This window comes from Myxine glutinosa, chromosome 5, assembly GCF_964187855.1.
Source record: "Myxine glutinosa chromosome 5, kmMyxGlut1.1, whole genome shotgun sequence".
Lineage (NCBI taxonomy): Eukaryota > Metazoa > Chordata > Myxini > Myxiniformes > Myxinidae > Myxine > Myxine glutinosa.
The window spans coordinates 37,123,283-37,140,502 of NC_136265.1; the positions used below are offsets into that span (position 1 = coordinate 37,123,283).

Genomic DNA, 17,220 nt, shown 5'->3' on the forward strand with positions numbered 1-17,220 from the left:
GGAATGCCCCTTTTGTATGATTTCTGAAGACCTTTTCCATGCTTACGTAGATTGTGCAAGACTCTCTCCCTTCTTTGGTTTTTTATCAACTTTTTTTAATCGTATGAACTTTTCTTTTTCTACACATGTTTTTATCTTTGGAACACCACTTAGTTATAAAAAACGCTCTGAGACTGCTCTTGCTAATTTCTTAATTTCTATTGGTAAATTAGCAATCTACAAAACAAGAAAAGCAAAGCTCCTAGCAAATGCTGATATTTTATGTGATGTGGTAATTGTGTTTAAGGCTCTAATCATGGCAAGGTTATGCTTGGAATTTTCTTTTTGCCAAATGAAAGATGATTTACAAACCTTTGTGGAAAAATGGTGTGCAAAGGGTGGGTTTTGTAAACTTGATCATGGTTTGTTAAGTTTTTTATTTTAGTGCTTGGTGTTTTTATTGTTGTTTGGCTGCACATGTTTTGAATTGTGGTGACTTTATTATTTGCATGACTTGTATGGTTTTCTTACCTTTATAATAAAAGAGCTTCAAAAGTCTCTCTCTCTGTGTCGCCAGCTGTCGGTGCGTGGGTGCGGTGCCATGGCGTCTGCTCTTGTTTTGGCATTGTAGCTCCGTGCTCGTGGTTTGTATCTTTACCCTCCCCTTACCTCTTTTCACCTTTGTGCCATATTTTGTGTATTCCCCTTCCACGTTATCATCCCTTCCCCCCTCTTGAGAGTGAGAGAGTGAGGGAGCACTTGTGGTGAGACCGGTAAAGGTTCACCCTTAGGGCGGTTTCCTCTTCGGTTTTTTTCGCTTCGTCTTACAAATCATAATACTTTTTTCCGTTTCTTTTTTCGCAATTATTTTTATTTTTCGTTTGTTTACTGGAGCCTTTTGGCTTCATTAACCCTTTATACATTTATCCTTTGTTTAAACGTGGAAACGATGGTGGATAGCTCTCGTTACACGTCTCTTGAAGCGCTAACCCGGAAGCATGGGTTAGTTTGTTCACCTCCGTCAGGAATCGACGTCGAGGCCATTATCCTTGCCGTCGGAGAGATAAATCGGTCTGGATAATGTAAAAGCGGCTCCTCGCAAGAACAAACGTGTGGTAATCTTTGTTTCCACAGTACCAATGGTTGCTCAGATAGTCGAGCACGGGCTTTTCTTTGCTCCCGACATGTTTGTTCAGGTTTGTCCACTCGACACGCCGGCAGTTCGGGTTTCTCTCTCTAACGCTCCTCCGTTCCTTAAGAACAAAGACCTGGTTACTGAACTAAACAAACTTGGTTCTGTCGTCTCTTCAGTTACTATGGTTCCTATACGAGGGAAAAATAACCTTTTAAAACACGACATGTCCTTTCGTCGTTTCGTTTATATGATTTTACCGCGTGGAGTAACCTCTTTAAATGCGGAATTGCCCTTCAAGGTCGAAGGTCACACTTATCGGGTCTTTGTCTCCACAGAGTCTCTAGTTTGTTTTGAGTGTGGTCAATATGGTCATTTAAAAGACTCGAGCCCGAAAAAGTCCACGGATAGAGTTGCTAGCCTGAATGGTGATGAACAGCAGGGCTCTACTGAGATCGTTGTCGATGATGTAAACAGGATGGATGGTGGCATGGTGCTGAGACAAACCCCATTGTAGGCAAACAGAGAACCAGGAAAAGAACCCTCTCACCTTCTAGCGACCTCAACGAGCCTGATAATAAGGTCTTGGCCGGTACTCCAACCTTCGCTCAAGTGGTTAGTGAAGGTGACGATGGAGCGCAACCTCCTCCTCAGCAGTTGCCTCCAGTTGAGGAAATTCCTCAACCTCCTCTGCCTTCAGAATCTTTTGAGGGTAATGTGATAAATGCTGAAAATTTATGTGTTGGCCAGACAGCACCTGAGTCGCTCCGGTGTTCTGAGGGTAAACCTCCATGTGAGGTTGAGCCTCCATGTGTGTCCCTTGCTGAAGCCTGTGTTGCTTGTGCCACCCCTCCCTCTGTGGGGAGTGGTGAGTGTGTAGTGTTACATGCTCCTCCCCAAACCCCGGTCACGGTGTACCTCCGAGTCCCGAGAGGAGTCACGGCAGAAAGATGTGTTATTCTGTGTCAAAGATCAATGGTGAAACCACACCAATTGTTACCAACAAACAAGTATTGTATTAAGGTCACACAAGAATAACAGTACAATAACAATATTAATCAATTATACAACCAATATATCATTCCTATGATGGTACCATCTGTTTCGTACAATATAACTCACTGTGCTCCAAGTGAGCGGAAATAACATTCCCAATATCTCTATCCCGACATCAAGTCAAAGTCGATCCACGCTTCAGTGATCGTCAGAACGATATCGTATAGAGACCAGAATCCCGTTCGGGTCACACTGCCAGAGATAGGCAAAGGTACCCTCAAGAGGCAACTGGGAAAACACACCTTCGGGTATGGACGTTCAACGGCTCCCAATCGCCGAACCGCAAATTCCCACTCAAAATCCACGTTACACACACACACCAGGTTACGTCTGGATGTGGTGAAATGGTTGAAGCGAGGGGAAAAACCTGGAGCAATGCGAAATCAGGCGCGAGGTAAAATGGCCAACGGTCCGTTCTCGAGACGTAATGGCATTCCAATGATTCTCTTCGGAATCAACCGCAAAACCTGTCACGCAGGTTTATCTGTCACAGCGATAACAACTCTGTCGCAGGAATCCCTTTCCCAGGAAACCCCAAAGTTCACTCGTGACCCTCGTTCGCCAGCGTTTGCTCAAAACCTCAACGCAGCTCGGCTCCTTCTCCGACCTCACTCGCTCTGCCTCTTCTTCCTCTTCCTCTTCTTCTTCCTCCGGTTCCCGATCCAGTTTCCGGTTTCTTTTAAAAACATTACCTTTTTTTTACCTTTTGAAAACAGTTATCTCTATTTCACCTAAATGATAACAATAATAGTACATGCAACCAAAAATGTTTACAGTGAATGAGAACCACAACAACGGAAGTGACGAATCCATAACAGTAGGAACTAGTGATGTGTCTGTGATCGAATCCTCCATTGAGGCAGCTGAGCCTTGTCAAGTTCATGGTCAGCAGGGTGATAGTGCTGAAGTCTCAGATTGTCACGTTGATGAGCCCGTTGCTTCAGCAATGGACTCTCAATGCAATGATTGTGACTCTGATGGGGGTTCTTCCGTTGCCTCACTGAGTGATGGTGAGGCCGACTTCTCATCGGAGCATGTCTCTGGAGACTCTGTCCCTCCTGCTGAAATCATGGATTTCCAACAAAAAACTTACCGTAAAAGGCACGTGAAAATTTGCGATTTCTTCGTTGACACTCACGCCTTCATTATTGGGGCTCAGGATGTTGTACAACAATCTGCGGCCCTTCATATTTCTGATAAATCACTGAAAAGACTGAAGAGGTACGTTGTCACAGCAAGGAAATAATTAAACCTGTAATGGCTGTGTTGCTGCCTATGTTTTTATGAACACAGCAAGTTTGAACATTAATGGTGGGCGCAGTCAGCTGCGTAGGTCCCAGACTGTGCAATTAGCCAGGAGGGAAAAGATTGATGTACTTTTATTGCAAGAAACTCGTGCCACTGCAGACTGCAGGGCTGATTGGCAGCAACAGCTGATTGGCACTTGTTCTTTAGTAATACAGATTCTGTGAGTGCGGGTATTGCTTTTTTTGTCAGTACACGTTTGTCTGTCTCCCCACCTATCTTTAAGGAAATCGTACCAGGCTATCTAGCCTCTGTAGAGTTTGAATACAATCAGCAACGATTTATGTTTGTTAACGTCTATGCTCCAAGCGATAGTACAGATCGAGGAACTTTTTTTAATCAGTCCTTTAATTTCCTGAGACACCTCTCTTCTGATACGTTGTTGTGCTTAGGGGGTGACTTTAACTGTACTTTAAACCCAACTTTATATAGGAACAGTGCAGAGCCACATGCAGCTTCAAGTAGGCCTCTTTCAAATATAATTTCACGGCATGACCTCAACGATGTATGGCGGCAACAACACCCAAACCTGCAGCAATTTAGCTGGTGTCGGGTTTTACTAAATCATCTTTCACTTGCTCGTCTTGATACATTTTATATTCCTAACTCTGCTGTCAATCTTGTGACATATACGGCTATTGTCCCTTCTGGTTTCTCTGATCATTCTTTGGTAAATCTGTGCTTTTCTTTTCCTCGTTTCAAACGCCGCACCCTGTATTGGTCTTTTAACACCTCCCTTCTGAGCGATCCTTTCTTTAAATCATCCTTTGTCGTTTTTTGGGACAAGGTTGTGTAGTTCCAACTTCGTTTCCTAAATCTCTGTCAGTGGTGGGACTATGCTAAAGCGCAGATCCGTGTTCTCTGTCAGCAATACAAAACCAATTGCTCTCAAAGTAAACAATTATGTATTGATGCCTTAAAACAAGAAATTCTACGATTGCAGGAAGGTGCTGAGATCCTCATTGATGAAAGACGGTGTCAACTCCTCTTTGAAAAACAAATTCTGCCTAAGGAATTAATTCAAGAAAATGGTATTGGTGCCTTAGTCAGGCTGAGAGTGAATGGTTTACTGTCCTCAGACACATGTTGTAAAGATTTCTTTAAGTTTGAGAAGACGACGAAGGCGAGCCAGCAAATGCTTAGTCTTCGGGCTAGTGATGGGCATATTCTTAGTGATAATACGGAGATTGTTCATTTTGTTCGATCTTATTTTGAGAATGTGTTTTCCTTTAAGCCTAATGATGTGCCTGCAATGCAGAATATTACGACCAATTTACCGCAGATAGATGAGCATCAGCGGCATGTCTTGGATGAGAACATTACTCTCGGTGAACTTAAAACTGCGCTAGATGACCTTGCTGATCATAAGGCTCCTGGTTTTGATAGGCTACCAGCTGAATTTTATAAAACCTTTTGGGACATGCTTGGACCTGCTTTGCACTCAGTGTTTTTATACAGTCTGCGTGAGGGATTGTTACCCCTTAGTTGTCGGCGTGCAGTTGTTTGCCTTATCCCTAAGAAAAACGACCTGCAATTGATACAGAACTGGCACCCAATTTCTCTTCTCTGCACGGATTACAAGATTTTTGCCAAAGCGCTTGCTAATCGTGTAAAGACTGTTTTAAGCACAGTTAAACATCAGGATCAATCGTACTGTGTTATGCACAGATCTATGCACGATAACATTTTTTTGGTACGAGACCTGTGGGATGTGTGTGCATTTCAACAACAACATACCGGTCTCTTTTTTATTGACCAAGAAAAGGCTTTTGACTCTGTTAATCATGAGTATTTGTTTCACATTTTAAAGCAATTTGGTTTTGGGGCATATTTTATTTCTCATGTATCCTTATTGTATAATCACATTTTTAGCTTGATCAAAATCAATGATGGTCTCTGTTCACCTTTGCAGATTGGGAGGGGAATTCGGCAAGGCTGTCCCTAATCTGGAATCTTGTACTCTCTTTGCATCGAGCCCCTTTTGATTCGTTTACGATCTTCTCTTATGGGCTTTTCAGTGACTGCATCAGAAAAGCCCGTTATCATTTCGGCCTATGCTGTTGATGTATGTGTTGCTGTTCGCAGCAGTAACGACATTGCTCTGCTATTTGAGTGCCTACGGGTCTACTCTCAAGCATGTACAACGCAAATTAATTGGTCGAAATAAAAAGCAGTTTGGGTCGGTGGTATGCCACCTTCTGCCCTTCCAATTCTCCCTATGAATTTGACATGGGGAAAAGAAGGTGTGAAATACCTCGGTGTTTATCTTGGAACACCTGGTTTTGTCAAAAGGAATTGGGATGGTTTGCTCCACAAAATTAGGAATAAATTAAACAGATGGAGAGGAATTTTGTCGACTTTGTCTTTTCGAGGTCATGCCCTGGTCATTAACAACCTGGTGGCCCCTCTCTTATGGCATAAAATGATTGCCTTGCAGCCACCTGCAACATTGGTGTCGTCAATCCAAAAATGCTGACTTGACTTCTTTTGGGATGGCAAACACTGGCTAAAGCCAGAGACTATCTGCCTTCTACTGGCGGAAGGGGGTCATGGACTTATGGACATTCTTTGTCAGGTGATGGCCTTCCAAGTCTTTACAGCTCGTCGTTTAATATTTCTGGAGGCCTTGCCCTGGAAATCTACTGCAAACTGTATATTAAAACAAGCCGGCATGGTAGGCTACAATTGTGAACTCTTTTTCATGGAGCTGCAACATGTCGATGCTTCGCTGCTCCCTGACTTTTACCAAGATGTCTTGAACGTCTGGCGGTCCATTTCAGTAACTCGGCAAATGGGGACATACAACAGTGAAAGGTTCCTCCGGGAACCCCTTTTCTACAATGCCCTCTTTCCTGCTATTCCTCACTCACGTGCTTTTGTGCAACGTTTTTTGAGTGCTGGCGTGAAAACGACTCGGGACCTTCGTGACTGTAACAGGAACAGTTGGTTCTCCGCAGGACATCTTCAAGTAAGAACTGGTATCAGATCTTTGAGGAGCGTCACCAAGGTCCTACAGGAAATCTTGTGTGTTTTTAGGCACTTGGGCCTGAGCTCAACCGCCAACATTGGTGACCACCATACACCACCACAGATCTGTGCTGGCTCCAGCCTGCCGGCTGATAGCACCACAACATCTATCTTGTTATCCTCATCGCCACTTTCCAGCAAGGATAAAAAGAGACTGTATCGTTTGTGTATTTCAATCCGGTTTCCCTCGTTACAGCCGGTTTCTTTTGGGGCTCGATGGAAAGAGAAACTGCCTTCTGGGTCTCCCTCCCATCCGCAATGGTCTGCAATGTATGTTTCACCGATTGTTAAAAGAACTGGTGATATTGCTTGGAGACTCGCCCATATGGTGTTGCCCTCCAATGTTTTATTACATCGTTTTAATGAGGATAATTCAGTGGAATGCCCTTTTTGTATGATTTCTGAAGACCTTTTCCATGCTTACGCAGACTGTGCAAGATTCTTTGGTTTTTTAATCAACTTTTTTTAATCGTATGAATTTTTCTACACGGGTTTTTATTTTTGGAATACCACTTAGTTACAAAAAACGCTCTGAGACTGCTCTTGCTAATTTCTTAATTTCTATTGGAAAATTAGCAATCTATAAGACAAGAAAAGCAAAGCTCCTAGCACATGCTGATATTTTATGTGATGTGGTCATTGTGTTCAAGGCTCTGGTCATGGCAAGGTTACGCTTGGAATTCTCTTTTTGCCAAATGAAAGATGATTTACAAACCTTTGTGGAAAAATGGTGTGTAAAGGGTGGGTTTTGTAAACTTGATAATGGTTTGTTAAATTTTTTATTTTAGTGTTTGGTGTTTTTATTGTTGTTGTTCGGCTGCACATGTTTGGAATTGTAGTGACTTTATTATTTGCATGACTTGTGTGGTTTTCTTACCTTTATAATAAAAGAGCTTCAAAAGTCAAAAGTCTCTCTCTCTTTCTCTCTCTTTCTTACCTTAAACTACTCGAAGCATATTAGAGTATTCTAAATTTACCTTAAATACTAGTAAGTATTTTGGAGTATTCAAAGTTACCTTGTACTACTAGAACTATATCAGAGTACTCTAATATTACCCTAAAATATTAAAAAGTATACATCACAGTACGTTAATTGTTTTGCCTGGGCAGGCACCCAATGGCCTATTGTTTTCAATATATACGATGGGATAGTTAACATTCAAAAGGAAACACTCAGATAGGAAAGCCAACTTGACATCCACTCCGAAGCACAGCGGACTCATTGAATATCACCCTGCTTGCGAATAGAATGACAATGAAGAGTTGGGGTGGGAATGAAACCCACACAAGACAGACCAAATATGAGTCTGCAACCTCTGCGCTCTCCTGTCATCCTTACCTGACCATTAACTGAATTTATCACTTTTTAGATTTTTGAGAAAAAATAAATGTACCATAAGGCAGCAAATGCAACTGAATAAATTATAGCCATGCCTTACATCAGGATACACAAGTAACGTTGATGCAATAGGAGACCATTTGGCCCATCATATCTGTGCTACATCAATATCATACATCACATACAACAAAGGATATCGTTTTATCATTTGTGGTTCTAAATATATTAACAACCAAAGTTGTCCGGGTCTCTTTGGAACACCCTGCATAAGTTCAATCTATCAACTTAACATTTACTTAAAATAGGCCGGACAGGTGGGGATAATAGAGGTGGAGATGAGAACAGTGTGGGCAGACATACACATCACCATAGTGATGTGTATATATACACTACCGGTCAAAAGTTTTAGAACACCTCAATTTTTCCAGTTTTTATTGAAATTTAAGCAATTCAAATCCAGTGAATAACCTGAAATGGTACAAAGGTAAGCAGGAAGACAGACAGACCATTATAACCCTTAAAAGTGTAGGTCTTTCCTTTGGAGAAATTGCAAAGAAAGCCAAGGTGTCAGTGAGTACAGTTTCCTACACCATCAAAAGGCACTTGGAAACTGGAGGAAACTCTGACAGGAAGAGGTCTGGCAGACCCAAAGCCACAATAGAATCAGAAGACAAGTTTCTGATGGTCAACAGCTTGCGTGATAGGCGGTTCACAGGACAACAGCTTCAAGCACAGCTTAACACTGGTCGAAGTAAGCAAGTCTCAGTTTCAACTGTGAAGAGAAGACTTCGAGCTGCAGGTTTGACAGGTCGAGTGGCAGTAAGAAAGCCATTGCTAAGATGGAAAAATAAGAAAAAGAGGCTTGCCTGGGCCATGAAGCACCTCCAGTGGACTACTGAAGACTGGAAGAAGGTCTTATGGACCGATGAATCAAAATTTGAAATCTTTGGTTCATCACGCAGGGTTTTTGTACGCCGTCGAGTAGGCGAAAGGATGGTTCCTCAGTGTGTGACACCAACTGTCAAACATGGAGGATGAAGCGTAATGGTCTGGGGCTGTTTTGCTGGATCCAGAGTTGGTGACTTGTACAGAGTGACTGGCACCCTGAACGAAAAGGGCTACCACAGCATTTTGCAGCACCATGCAAAACCCTCTGGTATACGCCTAGCTGGTCAGGGGTTCATCCTACAGCAAGACAATGGCCCTAAACACACCTCCAGGCTATGTCAAAACTACATTCGAGGAAAAGAACAAGACGGTAGGCTTCAAATCATGGAATGGCCAGCACAGTCTCCAGACTTAAACCCTATCGAGCTGGTTTGGGATGAACTGGACAGAAGGGTGAAAGCAAAGCAACCTCCAAGTGCAACACATTTGTGGGAACTTCTGCAACAGTGTTGGGAAGAACTTCCAAAACAATATTTGATTTCCATTGCAGAAAGAATGCCACCAGTGTGTTCGGCGGTTATATTTGCAAAAGGTGGCTACTTTGCTGAGTCAAAAATTTCAATCAAATTTTGTTAAACAAAATGATTCTATGATTTCTTTTTTAACTCCAATTGTTTATTTGTTCTATGCTTAATTTCAAAGTACATTGAGACATTAAACTGCGTAAATTTCAATAAAAACTGGAAAAATTGAGGTGTTCTAAAACTTTTGACCGGTAGTGTATATATATATTTATACTGTATATATATATTGTTGCGGTTTTGAGAATAAAGACAACCCCCCTTTAGTTAGTTGCACCACAACATGTAGCCTCGCTTTAGTTCAGTTATTTCTTATTAAATGTTAAGTATAGTCTCCTTCCCAGTGTTCATATGCGTTGAGACAGGTAAGTAAGGGTAGGCCTCATTGGGCCTGGAATGACATGTGCTGGGCCTGGAACAAGTTGAGGAGGCCCGAGGGAGGAGCTAAAGGGGAGTGGCCAACAACGGCAGCCAATGGGAGCGAAAGGGGAGTGGCCAGCAACGGCGGCCAGGGGAGGTGCTTGGAACATTCTGGTGGGACTCTGGGGTGGGGGCTATAAAACCCGGCCCCGGGCCCCCAAACGCACGCTCGAGGTCGAAATCTAGGTCAAAGCACGAACTCTCTCTCCGTGGCCAAGCTCCCAGCGTGCTCTCTAGCCAAGCTCTCAGCTCTGTAGTCGAAGTGTTCTGCCCCTGCTCTCTGCTGCCCCGGTATAAGCGCTCTCGCAGGACGATCTCTCCCATGGCCATATACTCCGGCGATCTCCCTGCCTGGGCTCCCTGCACGTGCGCGTTTGCCTCGCCGACTTCGAGACACGCTGCGGAGAGTCCCGTGCATGCACGACTGGAGGCCGACGTCCTTGCCGCGAACATCCTCGAGGGAAACGCGCAATGAGCCGTCCGGGGCGAGCAGCACCAAGCGGCCGCGCTTTGAGCGCGTCCTCTTCTTCCTTCCTTTCCCCGCGTGAGTGAGAGGGCCCTTGTCTGGGGATATTAAGTTAAGAACGGTTAAGTTTCTGCCCTGTGTCTCTTTGCTGTGATCATTGTACAAATTGTAATAAACCTGTGCTCTTTGCTTCCAACTTGGCCGTATAGGTATTTTCCACCATTGGCCTCGCATTGTACGAGATAAAACCGCTCGATCGGGTTCATAATAATTAATGGCACGAGTCACGTGACACGCAAACCGCTCGGGCGTATCAACCCAGCATGACTCATGTGAGGTGCAGCCCCCATTCTCACAGCGGCACGTGTATTGAAGGTACCAGGGTATTTGACCGGAAACCCTTCTGCGCGCTCGCTCCGGGGTTGGCGGCTGGAATTGCTATGCAATCCGCCCCCACGAGTGTAAAGTGGGTAGCGGCCTCATGGACTCGAAGGTCGAGGGGGAGAAGGGTTTAACACCCCTTAGTATGTCGACGGGCTCGAGACCCGCAACAATATATATATATATATATATATATATATATATATATATATATATATATATATATATGATTCGACTCCTCCCATGCTCTTCTAGCCGAAGAAAGCTGCATAATTACAACCATGAAGGCTCCACAAGGTAGTACACACAAGAGAAACCCAATGCTACACACCCCTCAGCCGCTGAACCGGTTTTATCGCTTATTGGCGAGTTATCAGCGACAGCGTGGACAGAAACACGTACCATCGAAGTTCCCAAGCATGTACCACGCACAAATGTCGAGCAGTCAACCTACAAATAAAAAAAGGACCGACCCACATCTCTCACATGTGAATAGAGAGATAATCCGCGCCGCTCTCCACTCTCAACGAATCAAGAGCTGATTATTTACACACTTACAAATGTATCAAATGTATCATTTGCACAAAATGTATCATTTATACACAAATACACACACACACATATATCTATCTATCTATCTATATGTATGTATGTATATATATATATATCTATATATATATATATATATCTATATATATATATATATATATCTATATATATATATATCTATATATATATATATATATATATATATATCTATATATATATATATATATATATATATATATATATATATATATATACATACATACACACACACACACACACACACACACACACACACACACACACACACACACACACACACACACACACACACACACACACTAGTATGGATCGCCTCACCACGCATCACTACGAAGTCTCGGGCTTGTTTTAAATGAGGATAATGACTGTACGTGAGTTGCTGTGTTGTCATGATTTACAAAACCCACAATACAAACAATTATTTTGGATACGTTTATTTGTAATAATCATGATATTACATTTTACTAGCAACGGTACCTGCCCTATGGGTGGGGCTTCAATTGGGAAGCCCAAATGAAAAGGCAAAATATCAGAAATTGAAGGCTTTTTATATTTTAAACGATTCATATAAACATCCGTTGAATTATATCACATGCAAATCATCAAAATCTAAACAGTACATGGCGCCCATTTTGAAAAAAGATTGAATTCTGCAAAACGGAAGCAGCCGCTACACGTCTTTCTCAGTCGCACGTTTATGTGTGAAGAGTGCCCGCCGAATCTGTAACACGGAAGCGGCCGCTACACCTGTTTCTCAGTCGCTTTGCACACGCTGCCATGTTACTTCAGAGCCGCACGTTTATATAGGAAGAGTTCGTCAGGAGTCGATCTACTCTCTCCTGGTACGTAGAATAAACAGTATTTGTAGAATTTCAACAAAAGCCACATCACTGTTCATATCGGTAAATATTATTCCATCGTGTTTGGAAAAACTGAAAAATTGGAAAACTTGGAAAAATTGGAAAAACAACCGCCTATTTTACTCCCAGGGGTCCCAGGAATAAAACCACCGTTTAGAGGCCATTTTTCCCTGCAAAGCAGGGGTTGGCCTTTTCGGGGACCGTGGTAGTTGTTGTTTTTTGGTCCCCTTTTTGAAGCAATACCCACCCAGACCAATACCCAAGCAATACCCGAGGTCCCAGGAATACCCACCCAAAATATCGTTGCGATCGGTTGAGCCGTTTTTGCGGTACCTTCGAACGGACGGACGGACATTTGGTGAATTATAATAAGAAAAGCAATTCAAGTTGAAAAAAATAAAAATAAATCATAGTGTGATGAAATGTCTGTGATCAAATAATATGCACGTTTCGAGACAAATGAGATTAGAGATTGGCTAATGTTTTTGAAACAGGGATGATACTTTGCAGTCAAATTATATGACGTCATGAAATCAAATTGCTGATGATTTTATTGAAATAACCGTCTGCATTTGAAAAACTTTTTGTGCACAGATGCTGGGCGGAATTCCATGGCAGGTGTATTTTCAGCGTGTGCTGTCCGCCTCATCTGCTACATACGCACGGCTCCTTTCATACCTCGCGGCGATCGGCTGCATCATCATGGCTATTCCTTGTGTTCTTATTGGAGCTGTTGGCGCCTCAACAGGTACTACTCATGTCCCTTCTTATTTGTTTTTGAGAATGAATTTCTTTCTGCAGCTCAACTTCCCACTATTTTTTTTTTTTTAACCATCTTTTGTACTGCTATGCCTCTCTTATTGTCACCTGACACACTGGCCATCATGATATTTTTGCTTGCCCTTTGTGTAAAACTTCCAAGTTACTTGCTGCAAAGATGGTTTCCTTTTCCATCTCAATGTATCCCCTGGTGGCGCAGACTGGAATCTCACGAGCTATGGCTATCCTGGACCAGAAGCACGCAACAAAAGTGAAATGATATTACCCATAGTTATGCAGAACCTTTGTCCAGACTTTGTTTCGTACTTTGGCCTTGGAGCTGTTTCAGCAGCTGTTATGTCTTCTGCTGACTCTTCTATCCTTTCTGCCAGCTCCATGTTTGCCAGGAACATCTACCAGGTTACCTTCCGGCAACAGGTATGCTTACGGTTACAATATTGACGTTATTCTTACCTCTAGTATCCCCTCTGTTATTGACTGAATGAAACCAGATTTTAATTGACGATCGACATATTCTACAGACTCAAAATGGCAGATTTCGATCCTTTTCCTTTCAAAAACAGGCAAACTAAAACAAGCTAATGCTGAGTGGTTGTTGCTGGTCTATAATCCAGCAGGGCAAATTGCCACACGTTAGAAAACTGGATGAGAATAAATTTAACCATCCAGAGATGCCAAAAGAGCCCAATCATTGGCATGACAAAATGGCGGCCACACGAGGCAAGCCGTTCCTTAATAAATAAATTATTTATCACACAAGAAACGGCATAAACATAATTCCTCAAACAAAAACATAAGACAATCACCGATCCTCCCCCGGCGCCCTACACGTGTAGGCCTACTCAAGCAGACATACAAGAACAAGGCAAGCCAGTGAGAAAGGCACGTGGTGAAGAGCATGAAGCTGGAATAGACCATGCTGCCTCATTTTCACCAAGGTAAGAACAAGACAGTGTGCCAAAGAGCTCGGACAAGCCAGCGACTCGAGGGAAAGAGGTAGTTAGAGTGCCAGCACATCCAGGCCAGAAAGCGTGATCTGACCAGTGCAAAAGAGTATCAGAGACAGACCGAGCCAAGAAAGCGGAAGAGAACTGACTCAGCAAAGAGGGCTGCTTCCTGTCAGGACAGGGGATGCAGGGGTGGATCCAGGGGGGGGGGGAGTGCAGGGGGTGTGCACTCCCCCCCCCCTTCGATCCAGGATGAGGGTGCAGGCGGTGCGAATCTGCTGAACTGTTGGACCAGGGAAGAACACAAGGAACTGCAGACACTTCCAAGAACGTACGAAATGCCGTTTCTGACGATCAATTTTTTTAAATTTCCTGGGGGAGGACCCCCAGACCCACCTTTATCCCCCCCAGCGCTATAGTTTCATGCACCCCCCCCCCCCCCCGTCTTGAAATTCCTGGATCCGCCCCTGGGATGTATGCCCAATCCCACCCCTCCATAAGTGTCTGCCTCCTTAAATTCACCAATGAGGGGCCACAAGGGTCTCTGTGAAAAGAGGTTGCACCAGTGACATCCTAAACGTTCCACCAATCACAGTCTGCAGCACTCAGGAATCCAGTTCTGAGGCCTCCATGTTGCCGTCTTTAGGGGTTCTACCTATCAGGCCACAGGAATCCCATCTCTGAGATCCAGTGAGTCTCTGCCCTCGAGGACATTCATCAATCCCAGCTTAAGTAACGAACCAATGCCCATCACCCATGCGCTGGCACAGAGCTACGGAGAAGTTTCTCTCCCTCTTTTGGTGCGGAGGGTGAGAGGGGGTAGGGGGTAGAAGTGGGGGAGAACGTTACATGTTTTCGGATTCTGCCCCACCCCACCGAACAGGATGAGAGCAGAACAAATAGATGGGTCGTCGTTACCTATCTCTCCAACCACAATCCCGAATCTCCTTTGCGTCAACATTTAAAGAATCCTTACCCTAAACACACACACACACACACACACACACACACACACACACACACACACACACACACACACACACACACACACACACACACACACACACAGCAGGTGAGACATTATACAGCCACACATACAAGTTGACTACAGCTTAATCTAACTTTTGCCTCCTCCTCCATAAATGTAACAATATAAGAGCTAAATTAAAATAATTAATCACTTTTGCTTCTCCACCTCTCCTCTCTCATGTATTCCCCTTCTACTGTAGCTTATTCCTTCTTTTCCTCCTCCCTGCACCTTTCCAAATATGTTGTTTCCTTCAAATACCTAATAATTTATGTTTTCAAGATTTTTTCATTGCTTCCTTCTTTCCTCTGTCCCTCCACCCCACCATCTCCATCTCATACCCAAAGGCCTCTGACAATGAAATCGTGTGGGTTATGCGCATCACCATCTTCTTGTTTGGATCGGCCGCCACTGCGCTGGCCCTCTTCACACACTCTGTCTATGGCCTATGGTTCCTCAGCTCTGACCTTGTCTACGTTTTAATTTTCCCACAACTCATCTGCGCCCTTTTCATCAAGAGTACGAACACCTATGGGTCGGCAGCGGGTTACCTTGTCGGGCTGCTATTCAGGATAAGTGGTGGTGAACCCTACTTGCATCTTGAACCTTTCATTTGTTACCCGGGCTGCTACTACGGTTGGCTGGGCAACAGGGAGGTCACATTCCAGCGTTTCCCCTTCAAGACGTTCTCAATGATAATCTCTTTTGTCTGCAATATTTGCGTTTCATTTGCAGTTAAATGGCTTTTCGAAACTGGAGTGCTCGCACCACGCTTTGACATACTCGAGAATGTCGTGGCACGCCACAGCAAAAAATCCCTCGAGAGAACAACGCTCGTGAGAGGTGGCATCTCTCCAGGTGACATGCACAATGAGGCCGATGCCATTGGCCCAGGAGCCATGCACCTTTCAGAGATAACGGCGGTGCGTGCCACCGAACCCCGCCTTTCGTTGCACCCGGCAGCTTACACCAATGTCGGGTCAGAGTACGGTGAAAGTAGTGCCAGTAGAACCAGCAGCAGTGGTGCAACAAGTCCCGCATCACCTGTAGGAGAATGAGAATATGAGATTTGTCACACTGCACTTATGGAAGTTACACGTTCAAAACGGTTTAGTTTTTACCTTGGTCAGGGGCCATTGAAATATGAGATTTTTTTGACAATTAATTATTATTAGTCACATTAAGAATTGTATGCTTAGTTCGGAATAAATCAGGAAGATCCATGTTAGTCTTGAGACCAAGCCCTTCTTAACTGAGCAAAGTATGCGGAACTCCTTTAGAACTTTTTGACCATATTTTTGTCTGGATGTTCTCCGATTATAAAAAAATTAAAAAGTATGCGGAGCTCGTTCAGAACTTTTTGACCAAATTTTGGCTTAATGTTCTCTGATTATAAAAAAAATTTTAAAAAGCATGTGGAACTCCTTTAGAACTTTTTGCCCATACTTTGTCTGGATGTTCTCCGATTATAAAAAAAATTTAAAAAGTATGAGGAGCTCCTTTAAAACTTTTGACCATATTTTGGCTGGATGTTCTCCGATTATAATTTTTTTTTAAAGAATGCAGAACTCCTTTAGAACGTTTTGACCATATTTTGTCTGGATGTTCACTGATTATAAAAAAAATTCAGTCTACGGAACTCCTTTAAAACTTTTGACCATATTTTGGCTGGATGTTCTCCGATTATAATTTTTTTTTAAAGAATGCGGAACTCCTTTAGAACGTTTTGACCATATTTTGGCTGGATGTTCTCCGATTATAAATTTTTTTTAAAGAATGCGGAACTCCTTTAGAACGTTTTGACCATATTTTGTCTGGATGTTCTCCGATTATAAAAAAAATTAAAAAGGCAATCGAGGACATTACCTACCATTTGACTAGCCCAAGTGATGCTAACGCGGGTATATCCGACTAACACCGTAGGTCCAGCACGAGTCGGTGCCTGAGATGATTGCAAAATCAAGCGAAGAAGTGAAATAACTGCAATTTCCAATTTGGTTCGGAAAGAAAAGCAATACAAGCTGCAATTGCATTGTGCATCTTTTTGAGCGAGACAAACTCCCTTATTAAGAGAAGTGGTAGGACACTCCTTAATATCTAGCGTATCCAGTGAAGAATGGTTAATAATCGAGCTGAATTCCCATGCCAGACTTCCAATAGCTACTTTATGAAGGATCAACTGAAATATATTTTAAAAAGCCAATTCAATTCTGAATCGTATGAACGTGCTCCAGGGTGCATTTTCCAGCATCTGATTATGTCTACCATTCTAGTGTGCACTGATAATTTATACTTCTGCTGCCTTGAATGACATCACTTTTACACAAGTGACCCTTTCACTGAGAAAGCTTACTTGTGTCATCCCAGAGAATCACCCAACCAAGACATCATGTCCGAGGCCTACTTGTCGCCTCTATGTAGGATGACCAGTCAAACTCGCCAAA

The 17,220-nt window shown here is 43.2% G+C and overlaps 1 protein-coding gene across 2 annotated transcripts in view; it reads left to right on the forward strand.

The window, feature by feature from the left end:
- Window positions 1–16,403, forward strand: part of SLC5A7 (solute carrier family 5 member 7) — a 160,128-nt gene extending 143,725 nt beyond the window's left edge. For both annotated transcript variants that reach the window (XM_078777912.1, XM_068117341.2), the window contains 3 exons: window positions 12,617–12,770; window positions 13,002–13,219; window positions 15,124–16,403. In XM_078777912.1, coding sequence (XP_078634038.1) covers window positions 12,617–12,770; window positions 13,002–13,219; window positions 15,124–15,834 — 1,083 coding nt within the window. In that variant the 3' untranslated portion in view covers window positions 15,835–16,403. The remainder of the gene's footprint in view (window positions 1–12,616; window positions 12,771–13,001; window positions 13,220–15,123) is intronic.
- The last annotated feature ends 817 nt before the right edge of the window (window positions 16,404–17,220 follow it).